The sequence below is a fragment of the Cuculus canorus genome, chromosome 2 (genome assembly GCF_017976375.1).
Source record: "Cuculus canorus isolate bCucCan1 chromosome 2, bCucCan1.pri, whole genome shotgun sequence".
NCBI classification, from domain to species: Eukaryota; Metazoa; Chordata; class Aves; order Cuculiformes; family Cuculidae; genus Cuculus; species Cuculus canorus.
In genome coordinates, this window is record NC_071402.1 from 131,046,763 (window position 1) to 131,065,349 (window position 18,587).

General features: G+C 37.5%; 1 protein-coding gene across 5 annotated transcripts in view; it reads left to right on the top strand.

The window, feature by feature from the left end:
- ETV1 (ETS variant transcription factor 1) overlaps positions 1-17,223 on the top strand; it is a 113,894-nt gene extending 96,671 nt beyond the window's left edge. For 3 of the 5 annotated variants that reach the window (XM_054059231.1, XM_054059230.1, XM_054059232.1), the window contains 5 exons: positions 2,374-2,440; positions 4,833-4,903; positions 7,959-8,128; positions 11,868-11,969; positions 14,516-17,221. In XM_054059231.1, coding sequence (XP_053915206.1) covers positions 2,374-2,440; positions 4,833-4,903; positions 7,959-8,128; positions 11,868-11,969; positions 14,516-14,737 — 632 coding nt within the window. In that variant the 3' untranslated portion in view covers positions 14,738-17,221. Of the gene's footprint in view, positions 1-2,373; positions 2,441-4,832; positions 4,904-7,958; positions 8,129-11,867; positions 11,970-14,515 lie in introns of all 5 variants that reach the window. The other 2 variants (XM_054059234.1, XM_054059233.1) reach the window with 2 other exon arrangements.
- The last annotated feature ends 1,364 nt before the right edge of the window (positions 17,224-18,587 follow it).

Sequence of the window (18,587 nt, forward strand, 5' to 3'; positions counted from 1 at the left end):
TGCTGCTCTTGAGATGATACAACTTCACAATGTGAATTATTTCATTAGAAGTCTGAAATAAGCTTGTTGTCTGTCCTAAATCCAGGCACGTTTTTTCTTCAAAGACAAAAATTTGCTGAGAGGTGATAGAATCAGTCACCTCAAAGACTTGGATCCTGCCATGGATGTATTTTATGCCTAATTCTGTCTCATTTGTTGTCTTGAAACAATGCTTTGAGGAGAATAAAAGACATAATTGCTCTGTAATTTCTGTGCTAAAATGTTTTCTTTTGAAGTAGCTGCGCTTAGCTAGTAAAAATACTTCTGGGTCTTAGTCAAGCATTTAGTACAATTTAAAACTGCAATGGTAAATTTCATTGGTTGGACTTTTTATTAGATAAGGTAGAAATGAAAGCAGCAGGCAATTTAATTAGCAGTAATTTTTCTGGGCAAGTCATTACTTTGATGAACTTCAGAGCAATGTTTATGGCTCCTAATTAACCATGTTAGTCATTTGATTGAATAATCACTTTGGAAATGTTTCTACAATTTGATTAGCGTCTGACCCACTCTGATAGTCATAAATTAACTGATAGCACTTTAGGATAACAAGACTCTAGTTACTTTACGAGAAATAAACTCTTCCTCACTGTATTTTTCGGTCCTCTGTGGACTGTTTAAGCACAATCTAACCAGAAGATTAAGTACTGTTGGTACAAACAACGCTTGCCTTAAAAAGACTCCAGATGTTAATTATAAATTACTTAGGATCATGGCAGATGAAACCCCAAATTGGCTAAGAACACAACTTCTTGGATGCGTATAATTCTTTATTCTGTATACTCTGCTATATCACTTTGCGGGAGTGGAGTTCATGAGTCAAAAAGGGGTTTGCTGCCAGTACTAGTGAATTTTTACCTAAAATAGAAAACAACATCTGTTTCTGTTCTCCAGCTTCCTCTTTTTTTTTTTCTTTACGCAGATTTTTCCATTCTCCTTAAAATTCAATCTTCTTCGTAACATGAGTGATTCCTTGCAGGTGAACTACTACTTGTAGCCTTGACTTCAGTCTGCAGGGCTATACTTGACTCGTTTGATCACTGAATCACTGATTGCTGTGGTTGCTCAGAATAGCTGTCTGAGATGTAAGAGATTCTTAAGGCCTGAGCAGGCAGGCACAGAGCGTTTTGTTGAGAGAGGAGGTGATGAAGAGTTAGGCACAGATGTGCAAGAGAGACTGTGGACTGTTAGAGGAAACTTATTATTATTGCCCTGCATTTCGCTTGTTTTGTGAAGTCAGTGTAAAACCTCATTTTCTTATCCTGCCAGATCTTTGATACTCATCACTAGTCAGTGAACAGTGAAATTTTGGAATCACAGTCTGAAAGTCTGTAGGCGGTGTTGGAAAAATAATGTCTGCTCTTTCGACCTCTGTTTGCATCTCTTAAAGAGTTACAAGTTACTGGTAACAGATTGCATAGCTTAGGGTAGGAGTTTATCACAAGATCAAATAGACTTGTTAAGCAAGACTTTTGATATCCAAGAAGTGGCTTAAACATGGTTTAGAAGGGCAAACATTTATGATGTACTTCTGATTGCAGGTCCCTGTGCACAGGATGTGGCTGCTTGGGGACAACACATGGGGGGGGAAGAAAGACATTTAAAGAACAGCATTTTCATTAGCTCTCTGTTTTTTCTTATTCCTCTTGAGGATTAGATTAGAGGTGGTCAATGGCAGATGAATGCACACACTAATTTTTGGGGGGATAGGTGTCTTTTGTTTTGTTTTTTTTTTTTAAGAATGTACAGGTGGAGGGTGAAATTGATACATCTGAGTTCCTAGATTAAATCCTTAACCGTTGCAGAAAATTTTATTAACCCTTCAAGTCCTTAACCGGAGCCTGAGAAGCGATATACTACTCTAAATTCCCTCTGACATTCCTTGTATTAATGTAGAGTTTGTAAGTCTCCAGTGTCACTGGCAAGCTTTTCTGTATAATTGATTTAAATGTTAGGTCAAATTAGTTACAAAGATAGATATACGAGCACAGGGTTTAAAATATTTGTGTTGTCTTGTGTGGATTTTTTGTTCTGTGAATGGCCTAAAATGCAATGGTCATGGGATTCAGCTTTTAGCAAAGTTGATTACAGTAAGTACTTGGGTTCAAGTGCCTGTGTTAGATGGGATCTAGGATCCTCATATTATGATTTTTTTCCTCTGCCATGCCTTGTGCATGCTGCTCTGAAATGCTGACTGTGTGTTGACAGGTTCTCCCCTTGCTGTAACTTGCATCCTTTTTGTTCCTCTTCTGCTGGCAGCCTGTCTCATTGATAAACTGCACACTTTTAATTCCAGACAGTCTTTTGACTAGCGTTGTCGTCTTCTCCTTTCAGAAGTGCCTAGCTGCCATTCCATTTACATGAGGCAAGAAGGCTTCCTGGCTCACCCAAACAGAACAGAAGTTAAGTTTTCTATTATGTATCACTTTTGTATGGGAAAAACGTAAAAAATTAAAAAGCCTGGAGGGATTTGGGGTTCACTGGTTTAATTCTGCTTCTGGGAAGACCCGTATAATCTTTCTTTCCCTTCCTGGTTTTGAGTTTCTCATGCACTGATTTTTTTTGTAGCTTCTGGTGCCATGGGTTGATCAGGATAGAAGCAATTTTTTAATGAATTCATTCATTCTGCATTTCAAGGCATCTAGTAGTTGAAAGGAAGAGACACTTAAAAATTTGTAAATTTGTCCATTTCATCCATTCTGCTTTTTTCCAGGCTATTGGTGTGACAGGCTCAATTAGCTGTTAAATAATCTATTTCATACTTTAAAAAGTTATCACTGCTTTTTGCTTTTTCTTTTGTTTCAGTTTTTGCAGTGTTTTAGTGTTTGTTAGCCCAGATTGTACAGTCATATGACATGATATACCATAACGCTCAGTGACTGCAATAAGGCAGAGCTTTATTCATTGTCCAAATTAATAGTTCAGAGTAAAAGCATTTTATAGGTATTAAAAACAAGAAGGTCAACAGAACTAACAAAAATGACCATTGAAAGAGAGGTTTGTACCCTCCACTCTCCTTCTTTGGTATATATTTCTTGTCATATATGTGATTTTTTTAGGGCTTATTTGTTTTTTTTCCAAGGGGCAAATTTCACAGACCTAAGGGAAATTGATTTTGAGGTTGATGGGAATTCGGACAGATGTATGAATCAAAGTCCTCTAGTGAGGCTTCATTCAGTAGTGAAAAGTCACAACTGGAAAGATAACAGATCTGGCCAAAAGCCCAACTGCTTCTGGGGTGTAGAATAAGGGCAGAAAATAGAAGTAAAAAGTAGTACTTAACAAGGAGGTTGAAATAAGAGATGAAAATTTATAACAGTCTTGATATATGGAATTATATGAAGTATAGAAGCTTGATAAGGGAAGTGAAAGACATCAGGGAAAAATACACATACTGCAGGGCTAAGATCACAGATTTGAGTTTTAATCACAGCTTAGATAGGTGAAAAACAATCTTAGCCATGTTATGCACTTGTAAGTACTTGGAGGCAGTAAAATTGTTATGAATGACGTAGAGAAAGCAGTGATGTTTAATAAATATTTGGTTTCTGTATTTGGAAATTGGTCAGTGTGATTTTATAGAATAAAGGTCATGTCAAATCTGATTCTATTCTTTGTTGAGATTAGAACTTTGATTGATAAAGATACTTGTATCATATAGTTAGACTTTTTATGGCATTCAGTTTGCCAGTGCATTACATTCTGATTAAGAAGTTAGCACAAAGCAGTATCAATAAAGTACACATTAAATACATTAAGACCTGGCCAACTGACAGATCTAAAAGTGGCTGTCACTGCACAATCATCTTTGAATGGATTGTTTCTGTTATAGTTCTGTAGGAATTGATATCAGGAGTGTTGCTATTCAACATTTTCAGTAAAGATACGGAACAAAGTTAATAGATAACTTTATGGCACAAAGATAGGCAGAGTGGTAAATAACGAGCAGGACAGCACAGTCACACAAAGCAATTAGAATTGTTTGGTCATCTGGGCACATTAAACAAAATGGGTTTTTAATATGCTGAATGTAGACCAGTCCTATGGAACCGGGAAACAGTATATTGGGAAAAATAATTTGATGGGCCTCCTCCTCAGCTTCACAGTGTGAAAAACAGCCCAAACCAATATTGCAACCATATGGCAAAAAGGCCTTCTGTAGTATTTGTGTGCTCAAAAGGAGGGTCGTAGGGAGGCAGGAGAGGAGGAGATGTTTTCTCTCACTGTGTACCACTGGTGAGGCTGATACTGGCATGCAATACAGTTTTGCTCTAAGCAAAGCATTAAAACAATACTGAATAGTAGGAGTGTGTGTGGAAGAGAGTGCTAGAAAGAATGGAGGGCTGCAGACGGTGTCTTTTAATGTTAAAAATTAAATTTTACAGTATGATCTTAATTGGAAGAAACATCAAGGAGAGTAACTTTTGTGAGCATGGGGAGGAAATGCCGAGTAGGTCTGCTTTAGGCTTGCCAGGGAGAAGACCCAGAGGAACTAATGGTTAAAAGTCAAAGCCATGCTAGTTCAAACAGGAAATGAGACAAACATTTTGGTATTAAATCATAGAGAAAAAATAGGTGCTTTTTCATTTTTGCAGGTGGAGATTAACAGTCTTTTGGGAATTCACATGTTAATTAAACACCCCTGTACTGAGGCCAAAATGTTGCGATTTGGCGTTGTGTAAAGGATGTAGGTCCGATTCCTCTATGACTTAGTGTTCCCTCTGGCATTCAGCCTATGATCTCTTCTTTCTCCATGCATCTTTTGTATAAACACCTCTCTCTTTTTAACTTACAGGCTGTATGTATGAAAAGGGACCTAGGCAGTTTTATGATGACACTTGCGTTGTTCCAGAGAAGTTTGATGGTATGTATGACACAACTCTCTCTCTCTTTTTCTTATGTGGTGAGATGAAAAAGGAAGAGACGAGGGATTTTTCTCTGTTACTGATCAAAAAAGCTCGGTAGCATTCCAATTTAGGATTCCTTAACACACCATTTGTGGTGCGCCCAACCAAAGCTGACCTTTGTCTCTTCAAACCAAAGTCTCCTTTTCAACTGGATGTCGTTCAGCTTTTGCCAGCAAAAGATGCTGTATCAAGAGTTGTGGCAGAGGAGCTCAGTTCCTGTACTGTTGAGAAGTAATAAGAGGATTTCCATTGCACTGATGATCACATACTGCTTGTTGTTTGAGATTTAATGAAAGCTGTTCTTATAATTAGCAAAACAGCAGAGAAAGCAGCAGCCTTGGTTTTACTGAGGATTAAGCCTTTTGTCTTGCTGTCTGCGAAGTGATGAATAGTGGGGGCTGAGTTTGTAGGGCATTTTTTGTGTTTGTTTCTGTGTATTTGCACTACGTTAAACATTGTACTAGTGGTTTATTTTTCAGTGGGATCGATAACAAATCAATGATCTTTTCAAAACGCTACCCATTACGACAGATTTTTTTTTTTCAAAAGGGATTCTGAGGTCAATTAAAATAAATAGCCCAAATTATTCTCAGTTACTCTGATGTAACATCAGTTTCCTGGTGTAACTCAGTTGATTTCAGATTTATTTCATTATAGACAAGGTAGATGGACACAGTATTTCTTGCCGGTGACTCTGTTAGTCTGGAACTTTGGGCATTAATTTGGAGACCAGTTACTGACATTTTCTATAATGACTTCTTTGTGTTAGTGTACCTATGTTCAGCTTTATTTATTTTAGCAGGAAAGATTATACACTTTCTGATAAATTTGTGAACATCTCTGTGACATAAGCTAAAAGTAAAGCTGGAGAACTTTTTTTTTTTTCTCCTACTTTATTTTGTTTGTTTTCCCCTGAGAATCACTGATAAGGATTATGAAACTATTGTGTTTATAGTAACATTTGTTTGTATTTGCTGAAGAAGGGGGGACACTCTAAAGTAACCCAAAGAATTGCACATTCCTCAAATGAAGGTTTCATATGTATTCCAGGTTGGTAAAGAATAGCAAGAAATAAACAGAGGATTTTAAATAATATTAAACTTAATTAAATACTGCTCAGTCCAGTATTGCATTGTCACTGGATGGACATGTTCACTGAAAGGGTGATTTATTATAGTTATACCTTTGGAATATGGTATGGAATGTATGCTCCAAATGGCTTTGGAATGTATGCTTCTCCCCCGCCCTCTTTTAAAGCATGTTGTGCCAGGAGGGTTTTTTTGCCCAAAAATTATTTTGGACCCGATCTGTTTTCAGTATCAGTGGCAAATGCATATTTTATTTATGGCCGTAGAATCAGACTCTGTAGTATAAGAAGTTAAAACTGTTCAGGAGTAGCATTTGTCTCTGCCTTTCTTGAAAATGCTTTTTGTTTATTTGGGTTTTGTGCAGGGAAGGGAGTGGAAATGGAAAAGAAATACAAATAAAGTGAAAGAAATAAACATTTGGAAATATCTGTGTGTGTGTGCAAAGCAAACGGTTTGCTGCTAACTTCTATGACTATCCACTGAGAGAGCACCTTGTACCTTAGAAGACTGATGTTGTGATATAGATAGGTTTATTTATACTTGTAACATTATGACTTTTTAGGAAAAAATAGCAGATGTGTCATCGTGTTTTGGCCAATAAAGAAAAAGTGGGATAAGCCAAGGGCTAGTCTTGATGTTTCAGAAGTAGATTCTCAGCTGCTTGGTTTGAAATCAAAGACTGGCACAGGCGAAGAATCTGATCCTTTGTAATACTGCACTTGCTATTTGCGCATTGCGTAGCTATCATTAAAAGAAAAATTCTGTCTTTGAAAATGTCGGCCTTTCAGGACTGGAACTTGAACCTCACATAAGCAAAAAAGCCTTATGTTGATGTATTTGTTTTCCACAGCTATTGACTCAATTTTCTTTCTTGATTACTAAAGGAAGTGCTCCATTTTTAATATTATTATTCTTACTTCCACTACACAGAGCCATTCTGTAATGGTCATCAGAGCATCCTAATGTTGTGGCTAACTGTGAAGTCCTGGCTTTCTGTATTAAACAGGTCACACTGCGTATTGGAGAGTATTGCTGTTGAAATGAGGAATTTTACCGGCATATCAAGGATTGCTGTCATTGTGTGCAGAAAAAAATATTCTCTGCTTCAGCATCAGACTTTTCAGCTATTGTTGTTTGCATGAGTTGTTTAGTATGAATATGATTTAAAAACAGAGGCACAGTATGGATGTAGCAGAATGGTCTTTCATTGGCACTTTGTGGAACAGCTAGCAGAATATTATTTTTGTTTTTTAAAAGCTTCCTCTGGACTTGAAATTTTAGAAAGATTAACTTACTGATTTTCAGGGGGAATACTAATCTAGTATGTAGGTGTGAGTAAAAGTAATATAGGCTTATATACAAGTCCAATATGCCACAGGGAAACTGGCATATCTGCGGGATTTGCATACCTATACATAAAGCACATGCTGTCTAAGTCTTAAGTCAAATACTTTGTCAAATTCTCCTTAGAAGCATTTGCATGCAAAAGAAGTTTCACTCAATAGGGTTTTGCAGCTTTATGAAGCATACGTTGCGTTTTCCAAACTGGGGCTTGTGCAAAGTATAGTACACAAACAATTCTTCAGACATCAGAGTTGCTTAAAAAAATAGTTCATGCTTTTACAGATAGAGGGTATTGCAAAATGGTTTGTGAGATTTGCATGTATAAGAAGTCAGTGGGTAAAGGCTTAGGGAGACTTTCATAAATCATGACTGAATTTAGGTACCTTTTTGTAGATGAATATTTTATTGTAAGTGTGTTTCAATTAACAGCAGACAGGAGAACATTGCATTTGTAGGTGGCTGGGTAGCAAGAATTCTTTCTCTTTGTTTTTCTAATAATTGGTCTGCCATTTTATCTGACAAACCTAGTGATGGTGATTTTTGTGCATTGCTCATCTAAAATTGTTGCTATTCTGTGCAGGTGACGTCAAACAGGAGCCAGGAATGTACCGCGAGGGACCCACATATCAAAGGCGAGGCTCACTTCAGCTGTGGCAGTTCTTGGTAGCTCTTCTTGATGACCCATCAAACTCTCACTTCATAGCATGGACTGGCCGAGGCATGGAGTTCAAGCTGATTGAGCCAGAGGAGGTGGGTTAGACAGACAGCATGCGTTAACATCCAGTACTATTACATTCTGCAAATGTAATAGTACTTCTTTGGACCTGGGCTGTGGTTTCAATATTTTGCTTCAGTAGCACTTCAGAAGGATGACAGAAACAACTGGCAAGGGAAGTCCTTAAGTTAGGACAGAAGTGTGGTTAAACGTAGACTTAATTTTTTAGTCCCACAAAATACTAAAAATATTGCAAGTTCTAGAGTTACAAAATACTCAGAATTAATTGTGGGGCTTGGTCTTTTCGGAACCACTTTGTGGGTAGAGCTATGTTCCAAAATCCTTTGAAAACCTGTCCCTGAATGTCTTTTAACACCAGATATTTTTCAGTGTGAAGATGTGGGAACTTGGAACTGTAGAGTGAAAGACCCCAGTCTGAATGGTGGCAAATGGTTGAGATTGTTAAGCAGTAAAATCCTTAAAATTCTATAATCACCCCACTTTTTAAAGCCTCCTTCAGAGTCTTCCTGCTTATCTGTATTGCTAGATTTTTTTAATGTGTGGTTAGATGCTAAGCTGAGGATGCACATGCAGAGCTCCCCTGAACCATGAAGGACTCGTGGGGTAGATAAAATTACTTGTATCCATGAACATTTGCTGGAGCATGACTTAGTTCACTTGTGTGATAAACATGAATAAATTGAACATTTTATTGCATAAACTTTTTTTTTTTTTTTGTACTGGGTGACATTAGATAATCTTTCCTGTGTTCTAAACAGCCATGGAAACTTGGAAAATCTGGTGTGTGTGAATTTTCTTCTAATATTGATGTGGGTCATTTTATTAAGTTGTCAAGAAACGGTATCTTCCTGGTTTACTATTTCACCCCTTGAACAGGGTTGGGTAATAAAGGAGACAGCAGCAAATTTTCTGTCAGATTTCCTTCTGAGCTAGAGGGGACTAGGAAGTTTTGGGGTTGTAAGGCTGCTTCTGAGTTCTCCCAGATATTTCTGCCATTTGCCATTGCTGGCATAAGCAATCTGAAAGCTTTTTTTACATTTAAGTTGCATCATCTGCCAACAGCCCTAAGGGGATGATAGAGTAGTTGGCAACAGGACTGATGTCCTTTTCCTTCTTGAAAGGATCTGGCTGAGGGACAGGTTTTTGGAAGGACCTGTATGCTGGCTTTAGTTTGTCTGAGCATCCTCCATGCTAATGATAGTCACTGTAGCAGATCCTGACACTGTGCATTTGAGGATTTGACCACAGAACAGTCTCATTTGATTTGCTCCCAAAACTTTGCTGGCAAGTCTGAAGCCATAGCAGGCTACATGATTTCTTAGTTGTGTGACCTGGCCCAAAACAGAGTGTAATCCTTAGAAAGCCTTTTGTTTTATTTTGGTGGGTGAGGTATCTGACTTTTCCTCCTGCCCTAGTCTCAGTATTTTTTTACCCTCTTAGTCTTTAAGGTATGTCCAAAGCTTTTCACGATTGAAGAGGTTTATTGAAAAATGGTTTCGAGTAGATGGTGCAAAAACTGTATGAATTTTGCTGGCTAAGGAAGGGAAAGTAGCAAACCAAAACCGTAAGGTTTCTTTAGCGTGTAGTTCCCTGAAGAACTGGACATTCTGATTTAGGTTAAGCAGATCACCTGCTTGTCTGACATGGTAGCAGTTCTGTTGTGTTTTTGAGCAGCACTGCATCCAAGATCAGGAGAAGGCAGGCTACTTGAAACTTGCTCATTCCTATGTGCCCTTAGGGAGTACAAAAGAGCCTAAGTTGTTTTCGAATGAATGTCAGGATCTGACAGAAACTGTCGATTAAAATAAGAATAGCCTATGGGAAGTTGCACACTTGCTGGTTGCCAAGTGTAAATTGAGGGGAAATCAAAGAGCTTGTTGGTTCAGCTGTGGCAGGTTAGGATGTCAATGACATGACCTTTCCATACCATCCCCTTCTGGAGGTTTTTTATGGCCTTACAGAAAGAGTGACAACAAAGATGAATATGTATCAGCTCCTTGAGCACCATAGTTAATACGGAACGTAGACAACTGTGAAAGCTAAAAATTAGGTGTAGGTCTATTTCTGCTGCCTTGTTACAGAGAGAGCAGCCTTCAGCAGGGAGGTGGAGCAGAAGGCTAGAAGCCTGAATCCCTTTCACAGAGCAAGACTTGATAAATGCTGTGCAGTTTTGGAACAGGAAGACTCGCTTACCAAGACTACTACTGGACTTGCTTGTTTATTTAGGAATATCAAAATACCACACAATATAGCATACTCTTAACCATTAGTTTGTTGTAATTATCTTTGCTGTGTGTTTATTTATTATGCAAGCCTGCTGTGTTGAGGACTTCTAGGACTCTGATTAATGCAGAAAAAAACTTGGCACAAGTAAACAGTGATATAGGCATGTGTTACAAAGATGAGTAGTTGAATCAAAGTTATACATCTAGGCCAAATCTACAGGTGGAATAAATGGACATGATTGGAGGTATGTTTCAACACAGCTATAACATTGCTAAAGTTAGCACAGCCACCAAAATTTGCATAAGCCTGAAAGGCTGCACCACTGAAAGGAAATAATGCTTTAAAAAGATATTCTAAAAATTATTGTCTAGATGGAGATTGAAGTAATGGATTTTGCTGTTGTTATTTAGTCCCCTTCAATTCTCAGGGCTGCATGTCATCTATAGTTTGCATCAAAAGGCTCCACACACATAGGGGAAAATTTTACAGAGCAGTCTGCAGAGAAGCTGCTTGGCTACTCTTTCCGTTTCCCAGATCTGTATGCGTCTGCACCTCTCAGACATTTTTATAATACGTACCTCAAAGAGTTCATCAGTTCTGACTTCTTTCCCTCTGGTGACATGATAGTCATTTGTACAGCCAGTAACTGAAATGTCACCAACAGCTGATTATAATTTCAGGCGGGGAATAAGCAGTTAAGGTCTTTAAACAAAAGGTCTCTTTGTCTAGAACTACCTTTGGCAATAAAACAGGAAGTGTAAAGGCAAGTAGAAATCATAAGTCAGAGGAGAAGTCATATTGTTCTCTATGGAGTGGCTTCACGAGTTACTTGCAACTCCCTTTTTATTATTATTATTTTGTAAGGGAAATTATACATAGTTATGCAACTATGAAATTTCTGTCACATTCTTCGTACTACCTTGTAGTTCTTCCAAGCAATTTTATCCTGCCTCCTCTAATAACTCATTTTCTTTGCTGAAGCAATACTTAAGACTGAGAGTTGGCTTTTCATACTTGTGTCTCCTCATAATCTCAACATCACTATCATTCCAAGTGCAGTTTTTATTAGTTCATGAACTAAGTGTGTATGCGTGTTTGTTTTAGCTTAACTTCGTGCTCTGACAGCAAGGAAAACACAGGAATAGTAGTTATCCACAGTATCTAACTAAAGAAGAGTCTTCATCTTTCATGGAAGTTTTCTGGTAGAACTTGATAAATATTTTTTGTCTATCATCTGTATGGTTTTATTTTTTCATTGATTTTCTCTATTAAAAATAATGAAAAAACCCAACCCTCTACCACATTTGCAAATAAGTAAGTCTGCTTCAAGTGTAATGGATGACTGTGTCACCAATTAAAAATCATAGTAGCATGTGGGAAATTCAGGTCATGGGAACCCTTTTCTCTTGTGTTTATGTATTCCACCTGCAGGGTTTACCCTCCTTCATCCCCAAGTAAAGTATCTGATGATAAGATCTGCTTGTTAAATGCGTTTAACAAATCAATGCTAATCCACTTTTGTGGCAGGTGGCACGTCGCTGGGGGATTCAGAAAAATAGGCCAGCTATGAACTATGATAAACTTAGCCGATCACTTCGCTATTATTATGAAAAGGGAATCATGCAAAAGGTGAGTAGCTAATTTTGTATTAAATTTCATTGGAGTGTTGCATGTTAAATCTGTAAGTCATTTGACAAGGAGTACTTGTAACAACTGCATGACTTTTGGCAGGTTTTTAATCTATTCAGACAAACACTAAGCTTTTTCACCTACCAGGCCCAGTATATGCATCAAGATATTTTTTTCTGTTTAAAAAATGCCTGTGGTTTTTGTTCACGCAATGCACATCATAGGGGAAGAGGTAACATTCAAAAATATCCAAAAGAGCTTCCTGGCACCTGGGAAGGTCAAACAGTAGAGGATGGAATGAATAATGTTTTGCACATCTAAATCAGCTGCCCAGCACTTGGCTACTTTGGTAGGTGCAAGATAGAGGAGAAGAATCATACCTATTAACATATCAAAGAATTTAAAATTTTACCAATATTGTTGAAATAATACCATTTTTAAGTGGAATTTAATATTTTATAACAGACTGAACTATAAGAACTATTTAAGAATGATTTATGTATAACAGTGTGGCCTTGCTGACAGTATTCAGCCCATCCTTCTACTGTGGCTTGCTGATTTACACGTGTGATTTTATATCTTGTTAGATAGTACTGTGTAGATGGACTGAGAAATCAATAGGAAAGACTTGTCTGCTTTATCTACAAAACTGGCAGGTATGATCAAAGATCATAATTGGAGCCTTATGCTGTAAAACTTTTTCCATATCTCTCCATGTAAGTTTTGTGACCTGGAATAACTAATGGAAGCAATGCTTTTGGCTTAGGTTACTGGGCAACTTCTCCAGCAGATTTTGTGAAGTCTTGGTTTGGAGTTGCCTGTTACAAGTTCTCTTGGCTTTGATAATGGGATCATTGCAGTGCTCTCCTTTTTCACTCTCTAGGAGTTGACTTGGGACAACTGTCAGGGCTTATATTGACTTATGATACTTAGTAGCACAGTGCCGCATCCATTTTTATGTGTCATATAACTGTGCTTTGAGTCTTTGTAAAGTGGACTGGAGACTGGATCTAGTTAGGGAGAAGCAGAAATGCTTAATTTTGCTGAGTGGTTCTTTAGGCAGAGGAATTCCTTGTTGCAGGTTACAGCTTAGCTTTGTAGACAGTTTTGCCAGCACAGTTCCAAGGCAGCACAAAGGCTAGAATAAATAGCAAAGAGAGTGAAACAGGTTGAAAAGGTGTAGATGGGAATACTGTAAGTCTTGATAATGCTGCCCAAGCCACACATCCAGTTAAAACTGAAAGTTTAAAAGTACTTCTTACAGCTAGTTTGCTACCTCTTAAACTACTACTTTATTATCTACAAGAAAGTTTTAACACATTTTCAAAGCTAGTTTGGATGCTTATTTTTCTGACATAGCAGTGTTTGAGTTTTGCCGTGGAATCACTCAGGCTAGTTCTGTATGTTAAAAACTAATGGCAGTTGTAGATTGAGAGCAAGTTTCTTTACTACAAGATCTGTATGCCTATTTTTTCCCTTTTTGTTTTAAGTTAAGCAGTGATAACATGTTATGCAAATGCCCGGTTTCTGAATGCAGACTTCAGTCTGTCAAACTTGCTGGTGTTAAATTGATGAAAAAAATTCTATTGCAGATGTAGCTTCTTCCAAAACTTAACATTATTTGTAGAATAAGTAAGCTGAAAATTTAAGGAGGTACTTCAGACTATTTTGCACCCAAAAGAATAGAATTAAGTTTGCAACACTTCTGCTGTCTTCATTCACTCACTTCCAGTGCCATGCTTGCTGATGTTGCAAGAAGCAGACAATTTGATCGTTATTTTAAAAGAGTTTTAATAAACTGAGAGTATGCAACATGGTTCATATTTTGAAAGTACTTATTTAAATAAGGTACTTGAAAAGACACCATACTGACTTTTTTTTGTAAAATAAGACAGTAATTCTGTATTGTTTTTATTATTCTTCAGCTTTTAGGAAGAAGAACCACAGGCATATAGTGCTATTTATGAATAAGGAAAGACTTTAGGATATTTGGACAAATCGCCCCTCCATAAGCAAATCCAAATGTCCCAGCTTTGCATGAGCAATTGCTAAGTACATATTAGCTAACGTATTTGCTTACACTGTCCCTGTACAATCAGTATGCACTATAACTAAGTGCTTTTATACATAAGTACAAATCAATCTGCGTAAAGTAAAATTCATTCTATCACGCAACGTGAATCCTTTTTCCATTTGGCACAGTGTTGGACTTAAGTCGTTTTCTTTTGCCACTATAGTGACAATTTGTTTACATTTTACAATAAGAACAAATCCCATCTGTAGTTAAGAATAGGAAACGATCACAAGCAAATGTTTAGAAGTAGAATACTTAATCCGTCTTCCAAGAGGATATCACATGTGGGAGAGTTTTGCACAGTCTGTTTCTGCCGATCTCTGTTGTCTTTGATAAGTCATTGCCTTACCAGTTCTGCTGCCAAGTTAGTAATTGCATAATGAAAGCGAGTTCTTCACAAGACTGTTCATCTTGGAGTTGCTAAACCATGAGGCCTTACCCTGCACCTTTTTCTCCCTTCTGTTGTCTTAAGGTGGCTGGAGAAAGATATGTCTACAAGTTTGTTTGCGACCCTGAAGCGCTTTTCTCCATGGCTTTTCCAGACAACCAGCGCCCCTTACTGAAGACAGACATGGAGCGCCATATCAATGAGGAGGACACTGTGCCTCTGTCCCACTTTGACGAGAGTATGGTCTACATGCAGGACGGTGGCTGCTGCAACACCCACCCCTATAACGAAGGCTATGTCTATTAACAACAGTGACAGTGAATGGGATGTTTCCCCCTCCTTTAGGCTTCTCCTCTTTCACAAGACCCAGAGGAAAGCTGAATCGACTTCTGTTTGTTTTTTAAATAGTACACTAAAAGGGGCTTTTCCTGTTGCATTACTCCTACCGTCTGCCATGGACAGCGCACTTTATTTGAATGGGGAGGGGTTGGAACCTAAACGTTATTCTGTGTAACAGGAGGAAAAGGGTGGGTTTGCTTTTTACTTAAGTTTGAGAAGGGAAAACACAGGTTTTAAGTACAAAAAAAGCTATATCATGTCTGTTTTGTTTCATATCAGCATAAGATATTGTACATTTTCTCTGAGTATCCATAGTACAGTTAATTCTCATTGTTCAAAATAACCACTTGATGATGATATCAGCACAGCATGCCTAGGGCATTTGTTTCTTGGCATTCTTAATTGTCGTTTTGCAGTTATAAAAGAGAGGCAAAGCATATACCACAGTATTTAATTTAAAAGCTTGGCTTGCAGTGGCATACCTTGCATCATGCCTCTGAAAACAACCAGTTATCTTGAGAGTTTTTCCTTTTTTTTTTTTTTAAATTCAGGTATGACCTCGAAAAAAAGTAAATACAGTGACCAAGCAAAATCCTTGACCAAACTGCAAGGTGCATGCCATATCTGTTGACACGTTGCTATACATGTATGGCTCATGCTACGGCTTAGACCATTCAAATCCTTTTGATGGTAGTAATTCCATGTGGTAGGCTTTCTGATGATCATGTCAGCATTAAATACAGGATCATGACTGGGAGGGAGAAAACATTTTGTATCCTTCCATTTCCTTTGGTACATAAATAAGTTATTTAATCAATAGGAATTAACTGTACTAAGTCACATATCTAATTATGCTGTTTAGACACAGCAAGCACTCCTTGAGAAAAATATCCAATACACTAAATAGGTACTTTAGTAATTTTTAGACACGGTACCCATTAATATGCATTTAAACCTTTTATGCTGTGTTATGTTGATAACATATATAAATACTAGATAATGCTAATGCTTCTGCTGCTGTCTTTTTCTGTAATATTATCTTTGATGCTGAATTTACTATGACCATTTATAAGCAATGCTGTAACTACAGGTAGCATTTCAGGACAAAATAGATGACTTGAACCATTTATTGCTTAGAAAATTGCTTACGCCATAGCTGTGCTATAAGCAGCTTTTATGCGCATCCACAAATGACTAGTAAGCTTCAGCTTGCTAAGGAAAGCTCTGCAGAACCTTTTGTAATTTTCAGTGGAACGGAGACTTAGATGAACTGTCAAATAATACCATGAAGTCGCTGTATGACGTAGTGCTGGCACTGATGTTACCAATCAACTTGTTTTGGACACTAAATGTAAATGTGATCAGATATGCTCAGAAAACAATTTCAATTTTGAGGTGGTTTTTTTTTTGTTGTTATTTTTTCAAATTGTTTTATATTTTGAGAGGGATAATCTTGAACACAAGCCACACACACTATTCTGTATGTCAAACAGAAAAAAAAAAACCCTGAAAGACACCCAAAAGTTTTAAATATTTATGAGCACCTTTTCTGAAGTATAATGTTTCCTACTTTAAAGGAAGGGAGGTAGTTAAAATCTGGTTTTCTTTTTTTGCCCAGTGTAATTTAAATAGATGTTATATGGATATCTCATTTTCCTATATTTCTGAGAAGCAGGAGGAAAATGAGTGCATAACAATAAAAAAACAAGAATAATTTTCATCATAATAGATGTATTTCAAAGACAATCCTAGGTGATGGGTTAATTTTCCATCCTCTGTCAGTTAAGACACTGGTTAAACTATGAATATTGTAATATGCAATTAATCGCAAGTAAAGAAGTAGTGGTCCCTAGAAACCACAGGTGCATAGAAACATTTTGGCAGGTATTTAATGTACTCGGATCCCTAAGAACATATTTTATGGGAATGTATATATGCCTTAATATGTCACCTAATTCTGTCATCCATAAATCTCAATGACACTTGAATTTTCAGTGATCACCCCAGAATCAGAGTATAAAATTGCAGAATTAGCAAAAAGAAGAAGGAAAAGGTTGAATAAGATTTTTTTAAAAAATGTGGTTTCCACTGAAATAAGGTTCAAATGAAACATGCTTTGACAAAAAGTCTTTGGATTGGTTTTGGTTTTATGTCAGCACAGACCGCCTCTTGCCTGTGGCAGGATATGGGTGTTTGGGAATGGGGTTGGACAAAATGGAAAAAAAAAAAAGGAGAAAAAAAAGAGAAAAAAATGCATCAAATGTGTAATATTTAAGAAGATATATATATATATGTATACGGTAGTGACTCACTGAACAAAACAAGTAATCAGACCAACATTACATGATCTCTCAGCAGAAGATATAAAAGTCTTTCACTGAACTGATTAACCCTTTATAAAATGTACCTAAGAGGTTTATTTAAAGTCTGTTTTTATTCCACTTTTTTGTTTGTTTGGGGGTTTTTTTTTGTTTGTTTTGGTTTTTTTTTTTTGGTTGTTTGGGGTTTTCAGGTAGAATAATAAATCTGGCAGCTGATTTCTGCAAGATTGTTGTGTATTGGATTCCTGACCATTTGGACTGGAGAGGCTTCTGCAGTAAGGTGGCTCTTTTGGAAGAGGAGATGGTGGTCTGTTTCCAGCGCTTAGAATGACTGCCTGTAAAATGTAACCAAAAAAGAAGAAGTGAGGACTATGTACAATTCATGTATGTATATGTGAGCTAAAGCCAGGAGTTAGATTGTCAAAGCATAGTGTTTGACTGACAAAAGGGACGAGGATGCTTTTATGTAAATTTAGAGAAAGATTGATTTGAAGGTGGGATCTTCGGGGCTGTGGAGGGATGCTGGGTTGGCTTTTGGTTGTTGGGATTTTTTTTGTTTTGTTTTCAACCTGTGCCAGAAACAGAGGGAAAACACAGGCTTCACCTCTGTGTTTAGGAGGAGCTGTAATGGAGTTAGCTCATGTGTGTTTGCTTGTGTGTCTTTGCTGTCCAGAGCAGTGGGCAGCCCAGGGCAGTGCTACTCTGAAGCAAATCCATGAGGCATTACTGCAAGACCCACACACTGTGGTACACGTGTAGGTGCTTGGGTTTCCTTTGCTGTGACAGTTCAGTTGTGGCAGTAGCTAAATGGAGGTTAAAGTAGATAAGGACTTGGCAGATCCCTTCAGAATGCATTTGAGGGAGTTAAGATTACAGATTATGGGCAATGCACAAATTTCAGTTTAGATACAAGACTTTCCATGACAGAAAGTCTGAAACTTTTCTTTCCAGGGTCCCATCAGTCTGGCTTTCCCACACACCAGCTACAGTACAAATCTTAACATTATGTTCTCTGAAAGGATGAATTTCGTATGCTTGTCAGACCAAATCTGATTTCTTTACTTACAATTAGCTGCTCTGCTACTAGAAGAAATTGGGATACAGGAACATTAAGGATTCTTGCTCCTTGAGAAGAGCCCTTTGCTCAGAATGTTCTAATCTTCAGGATTTTCTGGTACCTAGGAATATTCCCTATGGATTAGTGCTTAGAGTTTTATTGCCCTTGACATCTGACTGGTGTAGGCTACAAGTCCATCTTCACAGGACAATATAATCTAGTAAATATTTTTGCTTTGTTTGTGGGTTTTTGTTTGGGTGGTTTCTAATAGCAGGAAATAGATTAATGTGTGCAGAAGGTAATATGAGGAAGTCTTTGGATTGTTAATGGCTATACTTGCTCCTCTGAAGAGCATTAGCTTCAGTTCACATACTACAGGTAATAGCACCCATGAACAGCCCTATTCCGTGCTCAACGTTGATAGCACTTGGGGACTTCT